The sequence below is a fragment of the Pipistrellus kuhlii genome, unplaced genomic scaffold, assembly GCF_014108245.1.
Source record: "Pipistrellus kuhlii isolate mPipKuh1 unplaced genomic scaffold, mPipKuh1.p scaffold_m20_p_3, whole genome shotgun sequence".
Lineage (NCBI taxonomy): Eukaryota > Metazoa > Chordata > Mammalia > Chiroptera > Vespertilionidae > Pipistrellus > Pipistrellus kuhlii.
In genome coordinates, this window is record NW_023425529.1 from 166,118,773 (window position 1) to 166,141,806 (window position 23,034).

The 23,034-nt window shown below is 37.9% G+C and overlaps 1 protein-coding gene across 1 annotated transcript; it reads right to left on the minus strand.

Moving 5' to 3' along the window:
• Positions 1-1,283: 1,283 nt before the first annotated feature.
• On the minus strand, positions 1,284-17,514 carry IDO1 (indoleamine 2,3-dioxygenase 1). Its single transcript, XM_036458678.2, has 10 exons — positions 17,363-17,514; positions 12,833-12,928; positions 12,603-12,719; positions 9,686-9,804; positions 8,678-8,692; positions 6,248-6,347; positions 5,646-5,763; positions 4,031-4,082; positions 3,427-3,575; positions 1,284-1,895 (listed from the first exon to the last, which is right to left on the minus strand). The coding sequence occupies exons 1-10, from the start codon at positions 17,453-17,455 to the stop codon at positions 1,543-1,545; spliced, it is 1,212 nt and encodes a 403-aa protein (XP_036314571.1). The 5' UTR covers positions 17,456-17,514; the 3' UTR covers positions 1,284-1,542.
• Between the last annotated feature and the right edge of the window lie 5,520 nt (positions 17,515-23,034).

Here is a 23,034-nt window from a genome sequence, read left to right on the forward strand (position 1 = left end):
GTTAAAAATTTTTTTTTGTGTTTTTCTTTTTCTTTCTTTTTTTTTTTAAATAAATCTTTATTATTCATATTATTACAAATGTTCCTCATCCCCCCCACCACCAGGTTCCCACCCCACTCTCTGCCCTTTCCCCACCCCCATCCCCATTGTCCTCATCCATAGGCACACAGTTTATGTTCAGTCTCTTCCCGGATCTCCCCAACTCCCCTTTTCCCCAAGAATCGTCAGTTCACTCTTCCATAATTTTTTGTATGGTTGACTTTAGAAATACATGATGTCATTTCTTTCATCAAATTTACTTGAGTTTACTCAGCCCATCTCCTCAGAGCTGGGCAGTCTACAAATTGAAAGTGCATGTAAATCTTGCACCTCTACAATCTTGACTTTTTCCTCTTTTCATATTTAACAGAATACCCAATTTCTGGCTAATTATCTACTACCTCATGAGATCTTACTAAGTCATTTCCTCCCCCTCTCCCTCCCAAAATTCCCTTCTTCTCTAAGCTAGTTTACTCCAAGTCAAGTGAAAAAGGAGAGTTATCAAAAAAGTTGTTATTCTCTCATTTATAACTGATTGTGTGACCCTAAGTGACTTCAGTTTTCCGAGCCTCAACTTCGTCATCTTTAAAACAAGTTTGGCTCACCAAAACCGGTTTGGCTCAGTGGATAGAGTGTCAGCCTGCGGACTGAAAGTTCCCGGGTTCGATTCCAGTCAAGGGCATGTACCTTGGTTGCGGACACATCCCCAGTGGGAGGTGTGCAGGAGGTAGCTGATCGATGTTTCTCTCTCATTGATGTTTCTAACTCTCTATCCCTCTCTCTCTTCCTCTCTGTAAAAAATCAATAAAATATATTTTAAAAAATAAAAATAAAACAAGTTTGGCTCATGTGATTTTAGAGTCTCTCTCCAGCCCTACCTTTCTCAGATTCCATTATTAAATAACTTCACACCAGAGTGTGAGTGCCTGGTAACTATGACCTCCTAAGGAAAATTCCAAATGTGTTTTTGTATTAGCACATATAGATTTATTCACATTTTCACTCAACCTTTTAAGTATTCATCTAATATGTCTGTTACATATCTATAAAGAACTAGAGATGCCTGGGTCTGGTAAACAAGAATGTCCCTGGTATCATGAAGCTTATATTGCAATGAGAATATAGATGAGTAAACAAGTAGTTATGAAAAATTGTGATATTACTAAATGGAAAGTGCCCTGTTTTATGGGTAGCAGTATGGAGTAGGTCTCATTTGGAGCAATATTTAATTGTAGTTATGAATAAATCAACTTTTATACATTTTATTATGCATACTTTTTATTATTACATTCTAATTATATAGATCATAACACTTCTAATATAATTGCTTTTTATTATTTTTATGTAAAGCATTCATAGACATCAGAAAAATTATTTTGAATTTTTTTATAATGTAGTACCAAGAAGTTTCTACATATTGATCTGTTAGTCTGATAAAATGAGTAGCATTAATACATACAGACATACTTTGTCTTGACAAATTGTACCCTTGCTTGGGTTAGATTATATTTCCTTCAACAGGGCAGCAGTAGTTGTATTTTTCACAGACTTTAGAAATTTCATGACATCAGTGCCCCCAGTTCCTTTATTTACTTCTTCTGATGGCTCTTCAGATGATTGTTTTTTCTTGGACTCGTTTGCAGGAATCACAATATATTTAGTTACTATACTCAAATGGTATTGTCTCAGGGAAACCATAGCATGCACACATTCATTATAAATTTTCTGTAGGTCATCATCCTTTTCTGAAAGGACAAAGTCACGAACTGAAGGTTTTGACTCTAATGAGTGAAGAAATTGCCGGTGAGCTGGTGGCATATATGTTCGCATTTCCTGGAGGAATTCAGCAGATGATGCTGAAGGAACAAATGAAAGATGAGTTAGTAGAGAAACTGAAGCTTTGCACCATCGAAGGAGGAAGGGCAGTGGGAAGTCCCAGTGGGTGGAAGATCACAGGCCAGCAGTGTGGCATAAGGCAATGAGTTTATAACCACCCTGCTAGAAAGCTGTAAAGCTGTTAGTCTTCTTACTAGTAATGACAGTTATTGTAAAATATGCTTAATTTTGAAAGCCTGATGAACTAAACTCAGGATATATATATATATATATATATATATATATATGAGATAAAAGAGTAATATGCAAATTGACCACCACTCAAAGACACAAGATGGCCACCCCCATGTGGATACAAGATGGCCATCACAAGATGGCCTGCAGGGGAGAGCAGTTGTGGGCATTTAGGAGTGACCAGGCCAGCAAAGAAGGGCAGTTTGGGGAGACCAGGCCTGCAGGGGCAGGCAGTTGTGGGTAATCAGGCAAGCAGGGAGTGCAGGTAGGGGTGACCAGGATGGCAGAAGAGGACAGTTGGGGGAGACCAGGTCAGCAAGGGAACAAGACATCAGGGGAGAGTAATTGTGGGGGATTAGGCCTGCAGGGAGGGCAGTTAGGGGTGACCAGGCCAGCAGGGGAAGGCAGTTAGAGGTGACCAGGCCAGCAAGGGAAGGCAGTTAGGGGCAATTGGGTCAGCCAAGGAGCAGTTAGGCATCGATCAGACTGGCAGGGGAGTGGTTGAGGGTGATCGGGCTGGCAGGCAGAAGTGAATAGGGGCAATCAGGCAGAGATAGGCGAGCTGTTGGGAGCCAGTAGTCTTGATTGTGAGAGGGATGTCCAACTGCCTGTTAGGCCCGATATAATTTGTACTTGACAGATTATGCAACCTAGTCCAAGAAAGTTTAAAGGATAATTTTAAATAAGTGAATGAACTAAGAAAAAAAAAAAGCATATTTTTGCCTAGCCCTATTAAATATAAGATTAGGAAAAAAGAGAAAAGTAGAAAGAAGTCCTTCTTTTAAGTTCTTAGAAAAAGCATAACGAATGTGACTTATCTTCTAACTTGGGTTGCATTGCCCCTGTATTGCTGGGGCAGCAGGATGGCTGAATAAGAGTAGTGTGAATCCTCGTTTTATCACTGAAGAGCCCACATCCCCAATTTATACTCACAGTCCTATCTCATTTGCAGGTGACTCTCGTGTTTCTGAATCTGATTGTACATTTTCAAAACCTATGATATAGGTTTTACCATAGTCAATGAAGCTTTATAAATATATGTTTAGATGTTAAGATCAAGAGGATGATGAAGTTGGGTTTGAGTTTTGGCTTCAGTACTTTGTAGCTGGTTAAAAGGGAGTCAGTCACTTATCCTCTTTACCTTTCTGCTTTCTCATCTGTGAAATGGGATGATGGCAACACACACTCGACTTTACTGATCCTTCCACGAGTACCAGATAAGCTCAGGTACAATGTTGATGAGAAGGATTTTTTTTTAGATATTAAAACCATTTTATTTATATAAGAGATGATTATTATTTGTAATTTTCTACTCACCTTCATCAGAGCTATGCTGGATGCCCAACAGAACATCAAAGCACTGAAAGATGCTGCTTTGGGCTGCACTACCCCCAGCGAACATTTTGGGGGTGTCCCAGACGCCTTCATACAGTAATCCCTCTGGCAGCTTGGCATTGCCTTTCCAGCTAGGTCAGGAAGGAAAGAAAATCATTATTTGGATTAACTGCCAATTTTTTCAGATATAAAAGCCTTCCAATAGAGGAAGAATGGAAGGTGACACCAGATAGATTTCAATCTCCTTCCACATCCCCCTTTCCACCCATGTGCACCTGTGAGAATAATGAATAACGTGGTTTTGAACAAATTTGGCCTGAGTATTCTATGAATGGAACCTACCTTTGCACTGAGTGTAGACCATTCCTATCTCTTCAAAATGACTAGCTTCTCTGCCCATACTCCAGCATATACCTAGCCACGTGTTAACAGAGAGAATAGTCTATTCTTTGTCTACCACTCATATTTTAGGATACTAAAAAGATGTTTTCTAAATATAATGGATAGTGGGAACCATCCGTGGGTATTTATGTATTTTTGTGTTAATTATATAAGAAAAAAAAAGTTCACGCATAAAGCTACCTACCCAGACAAGTATATGCGAAGAACATTGAAAAACAGTTTCGGGTCCACATACTCTGTAAAAAGATAGAATGTTTAGTTAAGGAGCATCAGAGTTCTAAGGGTAAATGAAGGTATTTTGAACACTTGACAGTAGATTTTAGTAGAGGCTGCAGAAAGGCATGTCAGTGTTTGTAAAGAAAGCCCCTGAGGACAACCTCTCACTCATTTGCCCTCTCCCAGGTGAGCCCCACTTATCTCTTGTGCCTCTGGAATGGGCCCTACCACAGGGCTACCACACAGCTTGTGTACAGAAAGCCTGGATCCACCTACCACTCGCCCTCAGATCAATAAAACTGTCAGCATTTCTTTAAGGCTACTTCATGTGCTTACTAACACAACAGATAAATTACTTCCATAAAGAAACAAATAGATCTCAGCAGAAATAAAATAAGAAACAAAAATTCCAACAGTCCTACGGACCACATCCCTCTCTCCCCTCACATACACATACACAAAGCTTGCTCATGTCTCTGATTTTTTAAAATATATTTTTTATTGATTTCAGAGAGGCAGGCAGAGGGAGAGAGGTAGAAACATCAATGATGAGAAAGAATCATTGATAGGCTGCTTCCTGGACACTCCAGACTGGGGATCAAGCCTGCAATCAGGGCATGTGCCCTTGGCTGGAATCAAACCTGGGACGCTTCAGTTCATAGGCTGACACTCTATCCACAGAGCCAAACCAGCCAGGGCAGCTAATGTTGCTGATTTGAGACTCAATCTTCTCATCAAGGACCACTTAGCAGTAACTCAAATCCCAGTGACATTTGCTAAGGCTTCCCAGTAGCGCAAATTTCCTTCTGTGAAGTATGCTTACATACTTTTTTGCTCATTATTGTTTTGTAGCCATTAATTCTGCAATTACTTTTGAGTTCAATGGTTTTCTTCATAGTTTCTTACTTAATTTGTGAAAAAGCATAATTTGTATAGAGTTCCTATTAAGCAGAAGATAAGTCTTTCAGAATTTAAAACAGCCTGAACCCGTGACAACTTTCTCTAAGGTTTTTCATGAGGGGTAACGATGGTTCTTTGAGTTAAGTACAGTTTGGCCCAGCCAGTGTGGCTCAGTGTTTGAGCGTCAGCCAATGAGCCAGGAAGTCACCCTTCAATTCCTCATCAGGGCACATGCCTTGGTTGCAGGCTCGACCCCTAGTAGGGAGCATATAGGAACCAGCCGATCAATGATTCTCTCTCATCATTGATGTTTCTCACTATCCCTCTCCCTTCTTCTCTCTGAAAAAAATAAAAACATTAAAAAAAAAATTTTTTTTAAATAAATGCAGCTTGGAATTCTGGCTATAGTATTTACTACCTATGTAATATTAGATTGTTTATCTTGTCTCTCTGTATTTAGATTCCCTTTTCTATATTATGAGCATAATAAAAGCTACCAATTGGAAGATATAAAGATTTAGTGAGATACAATAAGATGAAAGCACACTCACTGCATGAGAGTGTTTTTGTTTCCATTTTGTCAACAACTCTATATCTTTAGAGTCTAAAGATATTGTCTAAAGTTTAGACAATAAGAAACTTTTGTAGGATGCCTACAGCATCACATTGCATGGGATACTCACTATTAATTTGGTGAAACACTTCAAGGGCTCCCTGCAGACAAGAAGTTATGTCACCCAGGGCCTTCTGCAAAGTGTCTCGGTCCCGATTCTGTACTGCCTTGAATATAGTTGGAATGACCTTTAAAAAAAGACAAACACTTAATATTTTCTAGCATCAAACAGCAGCATGGAATAAGATCCTCCTCCTAAGTCTTAATCCCTATATTAAACTTGGGACTTTGCACTTCTTTCTTGAGCTGAGTACTCTCCAATTGTTTGACTAATTTCCTTATGTATCCTTAAGCATGGTCATGCTTTCTGAATTTGTTATTAGAGATAAGTTTATAGAGTTTTATATCTTTCTATTTCTAATAGTTGTAGCATTTAGATTTATGTCACTAAGTGGTATAGTTCCCATGTAAGTTGCATTGAAAATATTCCTCTTATTAGGATTTCAAATTTAATTTTAAATATATAGCTCCTACATTTTATATTTTACACAGTGCACAAAAAATAAATAAAATATTTGTTACTGCAAGATGTTCCTTTACCTAAAATTAAATAATCAAAATTTATCTGCTTATATGAATTAAGATACAAATTTTCTAGGGTGATTGACATACTTTTATTGCAGAAGCAGCTTTTATTTCCACCAATAGAGAAACCAGAAAGAATCCTTTACCGCAATCCCCTCCAGGAAATGAAAACAAAATGTCCATGTTCCTAAGAAAAATAAATAAAAAAAGTTAAGGGTGTAGCAAGAATATGGGTATATTTGTTGACTACTTTCCAGTTTTTAAACATTCTTGTTTTATTTTCAAAATAATCTTGTGAGAGAAGTATTATAGGTTTTACTATCTCCAATATATAGTCAGGAATATTAATGTTAAGTCCATTGTCTAAGATCAAATCATTAGTAAACGATTAAGCTGGAACTTGAAATGCCATTCTAGAACTTGGAACTAGAAATTCCAAGACCATTTATGTTATTGTATTAATTTTTCACATGCATACATACACATACACAACCTCAGGGTTTACAGAGATGTCTGTGCAGTCTATAATAATTTTAAGAAGTAATCTTTTTGCTTAAATAACTATATTCATATCCATATTTTTATCTGTGAATCTGATTCAATTTCTCAATGGTTTATATGCCTTATAAGTGAATTAAACTGAAAAATTCAAATAACTGAATAGGCCCTATTTTCTTTCTGATTGAAGTTTTGTATTGGTGTAAGCAGGTCTCAGTTTCTGTATATCCATGAATTTCACAGTGGTTAAACTCATGATATCTGAAGCTAGACCACTCTGTAGCTTGCTGTGTTACTTTGAGCATTGATATTCCTTCTGTTTCTGCATTAGTGTTCTCATCTGTAAAATAAGACTGATAATATCCTCTCACTTAAAAACATTCTCTAGCTTCCCATTTACTTTAAGACACTGTTTGAACCTTTTATGCTAGCCAAAAATCCACATCATCTTTTTTTAAAAGTTTATTTCTTCATTTCTTTCTCATACTATTGCTTTCACCATTCATTTATCAGTAACATCAGTTTTCCTTCAGTTCTGATTATGTGCCAAGATTCCCCCTCTTCTTTTTATTGAATTTTCTAGTAGTAGCCCTGTGCATGAGTCTGTGCACCAGTAGCTCTCTGCGGGGCCTGGCCGCTCTGCGCCCGCTGCCCAGAGGTTCTCTGTGGCCCAGAGGCCCATCCATGCCAGGCGCAGAACGCTTGCCTTGTCACCAGGGTGATGACACAAGCATTCTGCCAGGCCGCTCACGCTGCCCACTCTCAGCGGCTGCCCCTTCTCCCCCTGGACTAGGGGACTCCGGCAGGGCTGAGAGGACTGGGTGCTGCCATATTGTGACTATGGGCGCTGCCATATTTGTGATGGAGTGATGGTTAATTTGCATATTATCATTTTCTTAGATAGGATTGGGGTGACACTGGTTAACAAATTATATAAATTGCAAGAGGTCCAGTGCACGAATTCATGCAGCAGTGGGGTCCCTCAGCCTGGCCTGTGGTATTGGGCTGAAACTGGCTCTCTGACATCCCCAGAGGAGTCCTGGATTGTGAGAGGGTGCAGGCCAGGCAGAGAGACCCCACTGATGCATGGTCAGGGCTAGGGAGGGATTTGGAAGGGCTTCAGGGCATGTCCCAATTGGCCAGACCCTCAGCACCAAGCTAACCTACCAATTAGAGCATCTGCCCCCTGGTGGCTAGTGCATGTCATAGCAAGTAGTTGAACACTTAGCATATCATTAACATATTACACTTTGGTTGGTTGAATAGATGACTGGACTACTGGACATTTAGCATACAGGTTTTTATTATATAGGATATGCTTACTTTACCCTCACTCTTGTTTTATACTCCACTATGAACACTCTCATTATTTTTTCCTTCTAGCTAATTCTTACTTATTTTTGAGGGCTCAGCTTAAATAACTAAATATAGAGATTCCTCCTTCATCACTTTTATTTGGTTGGAGCTACCAATACTTTATCTTCTTACCTCTTCTCATAATCATATACCAATTTACATAATTTTCACATCTCCTTTCCTCCCCATACATCAGGGCATTCTTATACCTATGATAGTTACCTTATTTCCCTAGCTATTAGCCTTTGCTTAATATATAGATAAAAATAAAGCAAGGATTTGATCAAAAGGAACAGCTTAATGTTTCTGGCCAATGAATCCATTAAATCATAGGTACAGAGATGTATGGGCATTTTGTAATTAGACCTATTAATTACATACGCGCGCGTGTGCGCACACACACACACATACACACACACACACATATATTATTTTCATATGTATTACTTTCATATGTATCTAAAGCTATAATATCAAATAGCCAGTCACACCACAGTCATAGATATAATTTAGGACTTGGATTATTTGCTCTTCAAACAGTTACTTGAATTACTTTTGCCTGAATTAAATTAACCTTTAAAATATATATCTGTATATTGATAAACCTATATTCACTTTAAGTAACAAAGAATTCATACACTAAAATAAGAATCAAATACTTACTCATAAGTCAGGGGTCTTATGAAAGCAGCAATAAAGCAATGGACCAATTAGAAGAGAGAAAGAAAACAAATTTAAAAATCAAATGGTTTCAAGTTATTGTTATTAGAATTAATACTACTATTATTAAATATAATGTCTATTATAAAACTATTGTTATTAGGTTTAATTGTAACTACTAAAGGTAAGACATAGTCAGATAAAAAATATGATTTTTATATTTTTCAAGTACTTATTAAAACACTTATGTTAGGATTTTATAAGAAAATTAAAATTACATATGTAATACATGTATATAGTCAATCTAACTAATAAAATATTTCCTAGATCAAGTGCTTTCATTTGGGCCATCCCCATGTGTAAATATTGTTTTGTAGATATACAGAGCCATGGTATACTACAATTCTCTTATCCCTTTATTGTAACAGATTCCAACATTAAATGGTTAGGAAGGGCCTAAATTCTGAATCGGCTGCTCTAAGAAACCTAGACATTCCCATTTCTACTGCAGAAGATGCTGAACTCTTAAACTCAACTTGATGGTTAAAAATTAAATTTGTAGAAGCTCAGAAACACGCTAATCAAAGAATCTAGATGCAAAGACTGCAGATTCTATGATCTCATCACTATTGAATGCAATGGAAACGAGCTTCTGATATGACAAATCAGAATACATTTACCTGGGATTGGAGAAGGGAGTTGAAAGGAAAGAGCCACAAAGGGATTTCCTGAGGCGATAGAAATATTTTGTACCTTTTTTAGGGTTACACAAATAATTATAATGGTCTTGTCAAACTGAACTCTTGGGATTTGTGCATTTCATTGTATGTTAATTATATACCTTTCCCTCTTATATGTACAATACGTTTGTGGTTATAGATACATCAAAGCAACCATACCTCCAAACAGAGAAGAAAGCTGTGTTTCCAAAAATTAAACCAACCACTAACCCCCTTTTGATGTTAATAGCATGTGCTCCCTTAGCTTTTAATATAATCACTGTTAACATACCCACTGGGATCAATTTTCTTCCAGTTTGCCAAGACACAGTCTGCATAAACTAGGATGGGAGGCAATCCCAGCTTCTCAGAGAGGCTGCAGTAAGGGACAGCGACATTTCTTGGCAGGACCTAAATAAAACATAACATTTAGTCTGGACTTCGAAGTGCCTTACCTTTTCTTCTGCTTCCTGAGTGCCAAATGTGAGCTCTTATATAGAATGGCACTTTGAAAACAAACAAATATAAATTTTCTTCTTCATTTCATAACTTATTCCCAGTTAATTATCAAAAGTTTGGGCTTTAGCCGGGACTGGTTTGGCTCAATGGATAGAGCGTTGGCTTGGGGACTGAAAGGTCCCGGGTTCGATTCCGGTCAGGGGCGTGTGCCTTGGTTGCGGGCATATCCCCAGTAGGGGGTGTGCAGGAGGCAGCTGATTGATGAATCTCTCTCATCAATGTTTCTGACTCTCTCTCTCTCTCCCTTCCTCTCTGTACAAAATCAATAAAATAAAAAAAATAAAAAATAAAAAAAAGTTTGGGCTTTAGATTTGCATTGATGTGATCATAATCTAATCATAGAGGAAAACAGAGAAATAGGGCAAGGAGAAAAATGGCTGTATCCTTGACTGTCTAATGACCCTGTAAGTTATTTGCATTCCTTCATTTATCTATCCCCTGAATATCAGTTTGGCAACTACTCTATGCAAGATATTCTTTATCCATCCACAATACAAAGATAATGAATTGTCTCAAATAAGTTCTAAGTCATTTGTAATTAAGGTCTTTGGGTATCATACATACTAACAGTATAAGAAGACAGCTGCTCTCGGAGCACAGTGCTGACAGAAGCCCTCTACTGGTTGATTTCTTAGAAAAACTCCTCCTAGAGTGGCATTAATGCTTGGCCTTGAATACATACCTGTGTTGGTTGGAGGGATTACAATTGTTTAATATTTCCATGCAAAATATGTCAACTGGAGTGATATTCTTGGCTTCTCTCAGCTCTTCCACTCACCCTTCCTCAGAAGCTTATTTAAGTGGTGAGTTTGGGAGTAAAACTAAAGCTCAGCCTCCTTTCCCCTCAACTCTTCTTTGCCTGAACCTGCTATAATACTTGCAGAATTCAGCTCTGTTTTGGGCCACATGGTAAAAGGCTCCTATCTCCATGGGTAAGCGCACTCAGCAGGTCCGTGGATGCTACATACTCAAGCCACATACTCCAACTACTGCATTAGTGACTTCTTGTCCACTTTGATGATTAGATGGCCCCAGGTAGTAATTACAGTCATGCTTATCATCACAGCCTGAGGTTGGAATATGTATATCTAATGGGCAAAGGAGAAGGATATGTGGCCCATCTGGCCCAGTGGGTGGTGGGACTTCAGTAGTAGAGATGGTATGACCATGTAGCCCACTCCACAGTTCTGTGAACGTCATGGGAGCTACAATTCAGTGGCATCAGATTAGCTTAACACATCTGGAAATGATGATTTAATGAAAATAACAAAAATGTTAAAATCGAATCATTGACATTTAAAAGAACAACTGGATGTGCACTTCCCTTTGCAGACCTTGTGCCACTGAGAATCAAAACATTCTGTTTGGCAAGTGCTTTTCACATATTTCAAAAGGAAATAAATCATGTCCCTCTCTGAATTAGAGAAAAGATCAAAAAGGAACAAAGGGGGGAAAGGTTTAATCAGATAATTAATGTGAAATGACTTAGGAAATAGAAAGGAAATGTTCAAATACATCCTGATCTATTATAGACATTCAGATAACTGCTAAGAAATTCAATTGATAATTTCTTGCCAATTCTCCAGCAAAAATGGGCTTTATATTAATGTAGCTTACTTTTTGTCCATTACTTTACCCTTCCTACAATTTCTTTACTTAAATTTTTAAATCTTTTTTTTTGTATTTTTTTATTGCCAGCTCTTAATATCTCTTTCAACATAATATGACACACAAAAACTGAATACATTATAAAATACATTTTTATGTTTTATAATTCTGACCTCCAGCCTGGTAAATTTATTTATTTTTTTATTCCGCTATGTACAGTTTGGTCTACACATTTTTTCCTAGTTTCACTTTCTTTTCTGCTCCCCTTCTATTTGGATAAGCTTTACCCAATCTTTCAAGAAGTAATTCAAATTCCACTTTCTTAAAGCATTTCATGATCATATCAACCTCTAGTTTAACTCCTCTGGACTCTCATATTTCTGCACCTATTATAGAATATGCTGCACTGTATTATTGATGCTTCATTATGGATATTTTTTATATATAACTATAGACCCAGTGCACAAATTTGTGCACAGGTGAGATTGATATGATTACAAAATCTTCAAGAAAGAGGAATTTGAATTAGCTCTTGAAAGATGCAAGATAGCATTTTAGCATTAACTAAGAATAGCCCTATAATTTTTATATCTCCCAAAGTAATGTATTGACTATAGAATCACATTACAATGGTAAAACACTAAAATGAAGTAAAGTTTTTTTCAATACCAGATTCAATAAATAAAGTTCATAAACTTAATGAAAAATTATAAAGTGATTTCAAATGATAACTAGTATAATAGTATAGTAACTAAAAAAATGCTTACAATATAAATTAAGTGAAAGAAGCAGGATATATATGTATTTGCACAGAGTTTTACTAGTGTTTTACTAGTTATAAACTGTTTATAATTAGCAAAACACTAAAAATTCTGTTTTATAACTAATAAAACACTAAAAATTCAATAATGATCACAGTTGAAATTACAAAGTCAGTGAATAATATTTTTATCTCTTTTTCTATTTTTTAAGCTTCACAAAATGCAGTTAAAATAGTTTTTGAATGTTTTTTTACATCATCTAATAATGTAAATTGTATGTAAATTTTTTCATGTAATAAAATAAATATAAAATTTCCACACCTTACGGACATCATCACCTCGGCCCCACACATATGCCATGGTGATATACCCCAGGACCAGATGTGCAAGGCGCTGCAACTTGTGTCCTTGAAGGTCATTGATGCTGAGCAATGGTAACTGAAAATAAATGAAGAAGTTGACTGAAATCAACATGGGTGATACTCATTTCCAAAAACAAATAAAAAATATTAAGTTATAAGAAAGATGGCCACTGTAATAGTTACTCAAACCTTTTCAACTTCTGCACGTAGTTCACCATTCTCAATCAGGACAGGAAGCTTTTTAACAATGGAAATCCAGGCATCATAAGGGTGAGGAAGTTCCTCCTAAAAACAAAACAAAACAAAACAAAAAAGATATTTTTTTCACCAGCGGAAATTATTGTAAAATAGTTTTGACTCCCATTGATAGTCTGTCTTGACTCTAGATAAATTCCGCTCAATGAAGCCTCAACACACAGTTGCCTGTTTAGCTCTATTAGCACCGTCTCTGCATTCTCTCTCTTCTCTCAAGCACTCTCATTTGCCTCTTTTTCAAAGGTCACCTACAAAGTTCCTCTAAAAGCTTCCACCCCCATGTGGTCACAAGATGGCTGCCCCATTTGGTTAAAAGATGGCCGCCCCCAGGTGGTCACAAGATGGCCATGCCCCCAGGGTCACAAGATGACTGTGCCCATGTGATCATAACATGGCTGCCCCCATGTGGTCACAATATGGCCGCCTCCATGTGGTCAGAAGATGGCTGTGCCTATGTAGTCACAAGATGACTGCGCCCATGTGATCATAACATGGCTGCCCCTATTTGGTTAAAAGATGGCTGCCCCCAGGTGGTCACAAGATGGCAGTCCCATTTGGTTAAAAGATGACTGCGCCTATGTGATCATAACATGGCCGCCCCCATGTGGTCACAAGATGACTGCGCCCATGTGATCATAACATGGCTGCCCCCATTTGGTTAAAAGATGGCCACCCCAGGTGGTCAAAAGATGGCCACACCCATGGGGTCACAAGATGGCAGTCCCATTTGGTTAAAAGATGACTGCGCCCATGTGATCATAACATGGCCGCCCCCATGTGGTCACAATATGGCCGCCCCATGTGGTCACAAGATGACTGTGCCCATGTGATCATAACATGGCTGCCCCCATTTGGTTAAAAGATGGCCACCCCCAGGTGGTCACAAGATGGCAGCCCCATTTGGTTAAAAGATGGCCACCCCCATAGGGTCACAAGATGGCAGCCCCATTTGGTTAAAAGATGGCCGCCCCCAGGTGGTCACAAGATGGTCATGCCCCCAGGGTCACAAGATGACTGTGCCGTGTGATCATAACATTGCTGCCCCCATGTGGTCACAATATGGCCACCCCCAGGTGGTCACAAGATGGCTGCCCCCAGGTGGTTACAAGATGGCCATGCCCACAGGGTCACAAGATGGCTGTGCCCATGTGGTCATAATATAGCTGCCCCCATTTGGTTAAAAGATTGCCTCCCCCATGTGGTCACAAGATGGATAACATGACAGACATCCGCTGTGGTGGGATGGTGGAGCAGGTGAGTGGGGGCGTCAGACCCAGGTGGGATGCTGGTCACTGTCATCAGGGTGAACCTCTGGTGGTTACTGAAAAGTCTTTGGTCCCACACACCTTGGTCCCACCCAGTGCTCTCACCTGCTGCCAGTGCCAGTCCCACTTACATTCACTGCTAGCATCAGAGCCGCGGCTCGTATCCATTGCCGACACGTGGCACTGGCCCTGATTGCTTGGTGCCATCAGTGAGTATGAGCCATGGCTGCCGGCCCCGATTTCCCTCAGGGCTTCTCCAACTCCTTCAGCTCCTGAGGGGCAATTGGGGCTGGCATCTGCCTCTCACACCCACTGCTAGCACTGGAGCCCCTGCTCACACCCACTGGGTGCCAGCCCTGCCATACCCACAGCAGCCAGCACCATTGCTGCCACTTGAGCTCCCTGCTGTTGTCTGGTGCTGGTCCCGATTACTGCTGAGGGCTTCTCCACAACCATCCCCCCCCCCCCCCTTTCTGAGGGGCGATCAGGGCAGCAGCTGCTGCTCCCACCCAACCTAAATGCTCCACACTGTCAGCGGGTATGAGCGGCACTGTTGCTGTCAGCATGTGGGATCGGCGGTGGTGGGGGCAGGGATGATGGCAGACAGGCCTCAGCAGGAGGGTCTGGGTGGGGGCACAGAAGATAGACCAAGACTCACCCCTGTGCCCACCTCAGCCTCATGGCCCACAGTGCCTTTCAAGGTGCACAAACTCGTGCACTAGACCCCTAGTGTACTATAAAATTCAAACTATTTCAGGGGCTGCAGACAATTGGTGAGTCCTAATCTGTTAGAACAGATTTTTAGAAAAGATCTATGCAGTATATTTGCTAGTGAGTCACCTCTCTCGTTAACTCTCAATTCTCCTCCCTAACCACAAAAATGCTGTGCTCTCATGTTTTTAGCGCCCATGTGATCATAACATGGCTGCCCCCATGTGGTCACATGATGGCTGCGCCCATGTAGTCACAAGATGACTGTGCCCATGTGATCATAACATGGCCGCCCCCATGTAGTCAGCCATGTTATGATCACATACACACACACACACACACACACACACACTGTGTTTTCTTGCATAGCACACTACAATTATTGGTTGTTATTTTCCCCCAGATAACAGAAATTACTTTTTTGTTACATATTATGATTAGTGTAATATTTCATAGAAATTTCAACAAATATAAAATTCAATCAATAATATACTTCTGGTCCATGGGATGCCTAAATGGCATGATCCAAATAAATGAAATATAACAAGAGGACCATTCAATTATGTTAGATTAGAGGATGTATTTTGAAGACAAGTATAATTAGTAGACATTATTTTCCTTTGACATAGAAAGCTTGCCGAGACTGGTTTGGCTCAGTAGATAGAGTGTCAGCCTGCGGACTGAAAGGTCCCGGGTTCGATTCCAGTCAAGGGCATGTACCTTGGTTGTGGGCACATCCCCAGTAGGGGGTGTGCAAGAGGCAGCTGATTGATGATTCTCTCTCATCGATGTTTCTAACTCTCTATCCCCGCTCTTCCTCTCTGTAAAAAATCAACAAAAAAATATATTAAAGAAAAAAAAGAAATAGAAAGCTTATTGATTAGAAGAGATGGAATGAAGTTTTTGAGCTTATTATTTGCAGAAAATATCTTCAGTAAAGAACATAAAGCAACCCTTAATTTTTGGGTGTATGTTTCATATCATTGAATCTAACTTTCTGAGCATCTCAAGTAGCAGCATTATTTTTCAAGTAGCTCAGGAAGTTTTGTTTTGCCTTTGTTGGGGTTTTTGCTTTAACCTTTGGAATCAATTCTGGAGGTCTCTATAATTAGCGTGATTGTTTTATTTTTATTTTTTTAAAGAGAACTGACTCTTTGTGGGAGGTGAGGGGGACTAAATATGAGCTTTTGTAGATTCTGAAAAAGATTTTTTTAAAATTGTACCATTGATAAATACAATCTGGTAATTTGTGTATGCTTGTATGGGAAGGGGGCAGGTCTGACTAGCATTGATTTATAAATATAAAGTAAACTAGATGTTTTTAGCAATAAAGTTAAGCCATACTTCATATTCTTAAATTAACTTAATAATCTGAAGGAAAAAAAAATGGACTAGGAGGAAGAATTTGCTCTGGATTTGCCTGTATTACAACAACAAAAAAAAAAATGTTACTTAATAATCTGAAGGGGAAAAATGGACTAGAAGAATTTGCTCTGGATTTGCCTGTATTACAAAAGAAATGTAGGGGATATTTTTTCCAAGTACAGTTAGATTAGAAGCTCTGACTAAAAATGTGTTTGTTGCATTTAAAAGTGCTTTCTAAAGCATGGATTCTATTTGAGCCACAAACAGGAACATATAGTCATACATTATTGTAGCAACAAGTAACTGATTCCTAGAAATACTCTCCTAGAATCTCATTGTCTTGTTAAATCCAAGAGTGTGGGTGAGGAAGGGAAGCAAGCTTAGTTATCATTTCTCTTAAGAGAGTCAGCAGAGTATGACGGTTTTCAGATCATAAACTCTAGAGCCAGATGAGAAAGAATCCCTGCCATTGCTAGCGCTCTCTCTCTCTCTCTCTCTCTCTCTCTCTCTCTCTCTCTCTCTCTCTCTCTTTTCCTTTTTGACTCAACCTCTCAACTCCAAACTCCTCACCCCCCACACAGAGCTATTTGCCTGCTCTTTATCTATGAGTCGGTGCAGACAAAACATTTTTTTTAATAGCTAGATCTGATTCCTTTGACTCTTATGCTTAGTAACAATAAATAATATTAATGCAGCACATTTGTTAGATGTGCCATCTCTGAAACCCAATCAAAGTATAAACATACATTCTGTACAATTTAAGGTATGCCAGCTAAGAAAAGGGATTCTTTTGACTCATGAGTCAGTCATTACTGTCTGTTTTCTTTTTGTGTTTTTTTTTTTTTTATGCACTCTCAAAACACAATTGTATTAAACCAAAATACTTCTACTGTGTCTTTATCTCATCAATCCTCCGTATCTGTATAAGATAAGCAATACATCTAAGACTAAATTTCTAGGTTGAAAATTTTAAGAAAGTCAAGCAAGAACCAATTGTAAAAACTTTGCTTTACCCATTTGTTCATATAAAGTACTAATCCACGTTTTTAAAATAGAAATCAGCTTGTCCATGTAAGTAATAATGAGAAAATACTTTTTGCCATAATTCAGTACCCTCTCTTACCAGTGGATTTGGTAGAGCAAAGCCCAGTTCTTCATCTATGTGGTATTTTTCATTTTCCAAAGGGCTCTCCATGGGAGATGCTTTCTGTGCCATTCTTGCAGTCAACTTCTCTGGCCTCCTGTGGTCTGTGGAGAAGTCTCAGAGCATCTATTTATTAGAGAAGTTGCCATAGCTCTTGACCACAACAGCTCACGTAGGCAGTAGGAAATTACTTCCACTTTTGGAGCAATAGTTTCATTTTCCATTTTCTTTTATTTGCAACTTGGCAAACAATAAGATCACAAAAGCATCACTGTTCACAATATGAAGGAACTAAACATTTATATTTCATGTCAAATCTTTATCACTGGGAATATTATTTGTTTACTGCCATAGGGGAAGTCAGGATGGACATAATTGAAATTTTAAAATGCCATGAAAATTGGTAACCAGAAGAAAACATTTTTATTTTACGAAATCTTTTAAATTTCTGAATTAAAATGGTAAATAGGACCAACTCTAAAGTCCTAAACTACCATTAGGTTATTATGGTCCCTGGCTTTACTTTAGCCTATCAGGGTTCTTTGGACATATTAGTGTCTTGTTTCAGCAGCCATGAACTATACCAAGCTATTAATGACTCGGACGCAAGAAAAAAAATGGTAGCACATGAAAAACTTATAAAGATAGTACCTCTTTACTGTGGGGGGCTGTTTCTCTGTTTTCAACACAGCACATTTATTTATTTCCAAAGGGGGGTTTAAGGTCAAAGAAGTTTTGGGTGTGCCCAGGTCCTATTGATTTAGCATATCAAGACCTGAATAAGTCAAGGTCCTATTCGTTCCTCATTCCACGCACATGGATAAAGATTAGAAATCAGTACTGATAACAGTCTCCCACATTTTGGAGAAACATGTTCCCAGGGCTGGCTCTGCCTATGCCTTGAGTTCAGCTGATGATAATTAAAGGTCATCCAGGTGCATTCTCAGGGGCCTGCTACACATCACCTTTCCGTTTTTTCTTACCCAGTCTTTAATCTGTGTTCACAACGATGATGAAGTTTTTCCTTCTCCATATTCCTAATAACTCATTTTAAGGCAGGTTTTCCTCCATCTCTACTATATCTCACTTCTAGGGACCGATGAGGCAACAATCTTTTTTTTTTTTTAATATATATTTTATTGATTTTTTTTTTTTTTTTTTTTTTTTTTTTTTTTTTTACAGAGAGAAAGGGAGAGGGATGGAGAGCTAGAAACATGGATGAGAGAGAAACATCAGCCAGCTGCCTCCTGCACACCCCCTATCCGGGATGTGCCTGCAGCCAATGCACATGCTCTTGACCTGAATCGAACCTGGGACCTTTCAGTCTGCAGGCTGATGCTCTATTCACTGAGCCAAACTGGTTTTGGCTGAGGCAACAGTCTTTACATTTGAATACTTTGTTAAAAGTTGAAAGGAGGGCTAAACTGCCTTGAAAATGATGTGTGTGTGCTTTATCAATATGTAAATTAAGGCTATACTTGATTCAGGCTTTCAGGGTGTCTGCAGGTCTATGGACACTTACAATCAGTGTTTCAATCTTGCTAAAAAAGCAGAAGCAAAAGCAGTAGCCATATCATTCCATATGATAATCAGAAGCAGAAGAGGAGTTAGTGTTCAGTACATTAAGAGACAATGCCATTTTGTCAACCAGCTTATTGGTACCAGGAACAAATTTTAATAGTCCATTCCTGTTTGACTATGTTCTAGAAATAGTTCTCATGCTGTTCTTCCTTGTTACATTAAGGCATTTAAGAATGAAGATTTACAGGGAAATGGTCTTTTTATAATAAGAATAAGGGAAACCAAAACAGAAATTATACAGGAAAGAGAACACAATGGCTCACATATTTAAAATGAATCATCTGTATGGGAGTGGGGGGTGGTGAGCAATGCTAAGATATGTACACATATAATACCTTAATAAAAAAATGAAAACATAAATTACTAAGCTATTATGATAAAAATAAATAAATAAAAATAAGTAAAATAAAATGAATCATCCATAAGGCTGTTACTACTGAAACCAGTTCCAAGAGAAAATAAATAAATAATAGATGAATGGATAAATAAATAAGTAAATAAAATGTCACCTACTATATTTATAAGAAAGCCAAAAATATAAAAAAAAATATTGAGAATTTGAAAATAAGTGGTTATCTCTATGGTGTTAATTCTTTGAACCTGAATAATCTTTTCTTATGAGTGTGTCTAGACAGAGGCATGTAAAGAACTTTTTCTGCCCAGATAAAAATCTCTGAGGATTTATTTACTTAAAAGAAATGAGTCTTAAAAAGATTTTCATGACTCTACTTATAAAACCACTTAACTAAATCTATTCTACATTTGACTGCAGGAATAATAATACTTCATTATTCTACTTTTTATCTCCAACTTTTTAACATCTTCAAACTTCATGATCTTATTCTCAACTGATCCTCATTCTTTATTAATCTTATTTTTTATTTAGTAATAACCAGATTCAACCATGCAGGGTTGCATAACACTACAGAAAGTTAAAACGGAGTTAACACTATCTTTATGAACAGTGAAACTGGGGGCGGGGGGGATGTGTGGGGGAGTTAACACTATATGAACAGTGAAACTGGGGGGGGGGTGGGATGTGTGGGAGAGAAATCACAAAGAAAAGAGAAATAAGCACTGGCATCCCCTCCTTCTTCTATGAACTGTCATAAGTTCTGGACTCTATACTGAGCTGAGCACACACAGAACAGATCCAAAGAAGAATAGTAAACTTCAAGAACTGAACTATAATGTAAATAACTACCCAAATCCTAGAGTAAACCTTGAGTGGTACCCAACGGACAGAAGTAGCCTAGAATAGGATTTTAATGACTGAAACTACTCTACATGATAGATAAGACAGAACCTGTGGTAAGAGCCTGACCAGCATAATAGCATGCTAAAACAAACAAAGATATCAACATTCTCCAGAGGATTTTAACAGAATGTAGAACCTCACATCACAGTATTATAATCCAAAATCATATAACATTTAAAAGCCAGGGAAATATGACCAAAGGTTAGTGGAAAAGAAAACCAACAGATGCCAATCTTGAAAGGATACATATTATAACCATCTTCCATGAGGTAAATGTGAGCATTTATTAACTTAATGAAACATATACCTTCTCAGGAGAGAAACTAAAAATGTGAATCAGATACAAATTTACAATGTATAGTAGAAAACAAAAATACAATATTTAACAACCAATGGGATAAAGAAGTAATCAAAACATAAATTTCAAAATTAGACAAAAGAAGAAAATATAAGATGCCAAAATGGATGAGATGCAGCAAAAGCAGTTATCAAAAGGAAGTTTATATGTGATAAATGCCTATATAAAGAAACAAGAAAAAATCTCAGAAAGACAAAAGCTAAAACTAAACACCTTTAAAAACTAGAAAAAAAGAAGAACAAATGAAGCCTAGGAGTAGTAGAAGAAAGGAAATAAGAAAAATCAGAGCAGAGAGAAATTAAACAAGGAATAAAGAGTCAATAGAAAAGACAATGAAAGTCAGAGCTTGTTCTCTGAAAAGATAAATAAAATTGACAAATATTTATCTGCCTTCACTAAAGAAGGAGAAGGAAGAGTGGTAGGGGTGGAGGAGGAAGAAGAAGGACAACCTTGAAAAAGGCTCTGGCTAGTGTCATTCCAGGTCAGGGCACATGCCTGCATTGTGAGCTCAATCCCCTGTAGGAGGCAAGCAGAAGGCAAAGAAGAACTCAAAATAAATAAAATCATAAATAAAAAGGATATGTTTCAACTGATACCATACCAAAAGCAACAATAACAGAGAAGAATCATAAGAGACTACTATAAATAACTATATATACACCAAAGAATTTGACAACCTAGAAGAAATGGTTAAAATGCTAGTAGAACATACAACTACCAAGACTGAATCGTGAAGAAACAGAAAATCTAAACAGACTGATGACTAGTAAGGAGAGTGAATCCTTAATTAAAAACCTCTCAGCAAACAAAATTCCAGGACTAGATTTCACTTGTGAATCTTGTCAATTACTTTCGGGCTCTTATGTAGTTCCTTTGGTCCTTTTTTTCTCTTGTGTGGTCTTCCTTTGTCATATGATGATTTCTTGTAGTGAATGGTTTGATACTTTCTTTTTTCTTCTTCTTTTTCTTTATTTTATTTTACTTGTCCATCACAATTTATTCCCTCTTATACCTGTATATTCTTTTCCCCATTCACCCTACTCCCTGCAATCATCACAGTTGTCCAAGAGTTCTTTCTCTCTCTCTTTTTATCTTTTTTGATCAATCTCTCCATCCACCCACTCCCTACCCCCGCGCAAGCAGGCTGCCTGCTCTCTATCTATGAGTCTGTCATTATTTTGCTTCTTAATTCAGTTTGTCTTTTAAATACCACATGAGTGAAATCATATGGTACTTGTCTTTCTCAGACTGGCTTATTTCACTTAGCATATGGTAATGTGACCCAGTCAATCCACGCTGTCACAAAGTGTAAACCTTTCTTCCTTTTTATAGCTGAGTAGTATTCTACTATGTAAATATATCATAGCTGTTTTATTTACTGATTGCTTGGATTGCTTGCAAATCTTGGGCTTAAAAAAAAATGCTGCAATGAGCACAGGGTGCAGTCTTTCAAATTAGTATTTCAAGTTTTTTGGATAAATTCCCAAAAGTGGAATTTCTGGAACATAAGACAGTTCCAATTTTAATCTTTTGAGGTAACTTTATACTGCTTTCCACAGTGGCTGCACCAATCTGCATTTCCACCAAAAGTGTACCCCCCAAAAAAAACATGCAATGGTCTGATAGTCTATTCAATTAATGATGTTTGAAAAATTGGATGGATACATGCAAAAAATAAAATTAGACCACCTTCTCACACCACACACAAGAATAAACTCAAAATGAATTAAAGACTTAAAAATGTTAGCCTGGCTGGTGCAGCTCAGAGATGAAACATCACTCTATGAACTAGAAGGTCACAGTTTGATTCTCAGTCAGAGCACATGCCCAGGTTGTGGGCTCGATCCCCATTTGGGGGCATGCAGGAGGCAGCCAATCAATGATTCTTTCCATCCCTGTCCTTTCCTCTCTGAAATCAATATATATATATATTTCTCTTTTTTTGTTAAATATATTTTATTGATTTTTTACAGGGAGGAAGAGAGAGGGATAGAGAGTTAGAAACATCGATGAGAGAGAATCATCAACCAGCTGCCTCTTGCACACCCCCTACTTGGGGATGTGCCCTCAACCAAGGTACATGCCCTTGACCGGAATCGAACCCAGGATCCTTAAGTCCGCGGGCTGACGCTCTATCCACTCAGCCAAACCGGTTTCGGCAATAATACCATATATACATTTTTAAAGACTTAAATGTTAGTCTCAAAACCATAAAAATCTTAGAATAAAACATGGGACAGTAAAACTTGGACATTTCTCATAGCAATATTTCTTTCTGACATATCTTCTTGGGCAAGGAAAACAAAAGAAAAACAAACATGGAACTACATCAAACTAAATATTTTTTTTTTTGCACAGCAAAGGAAATAATCAACAAAACGAAAAGACAATCCAAAGGATGGAAGAGCATATTCTTGATACATCTAATAAAGGGTTAATATCTAAAACACTTTT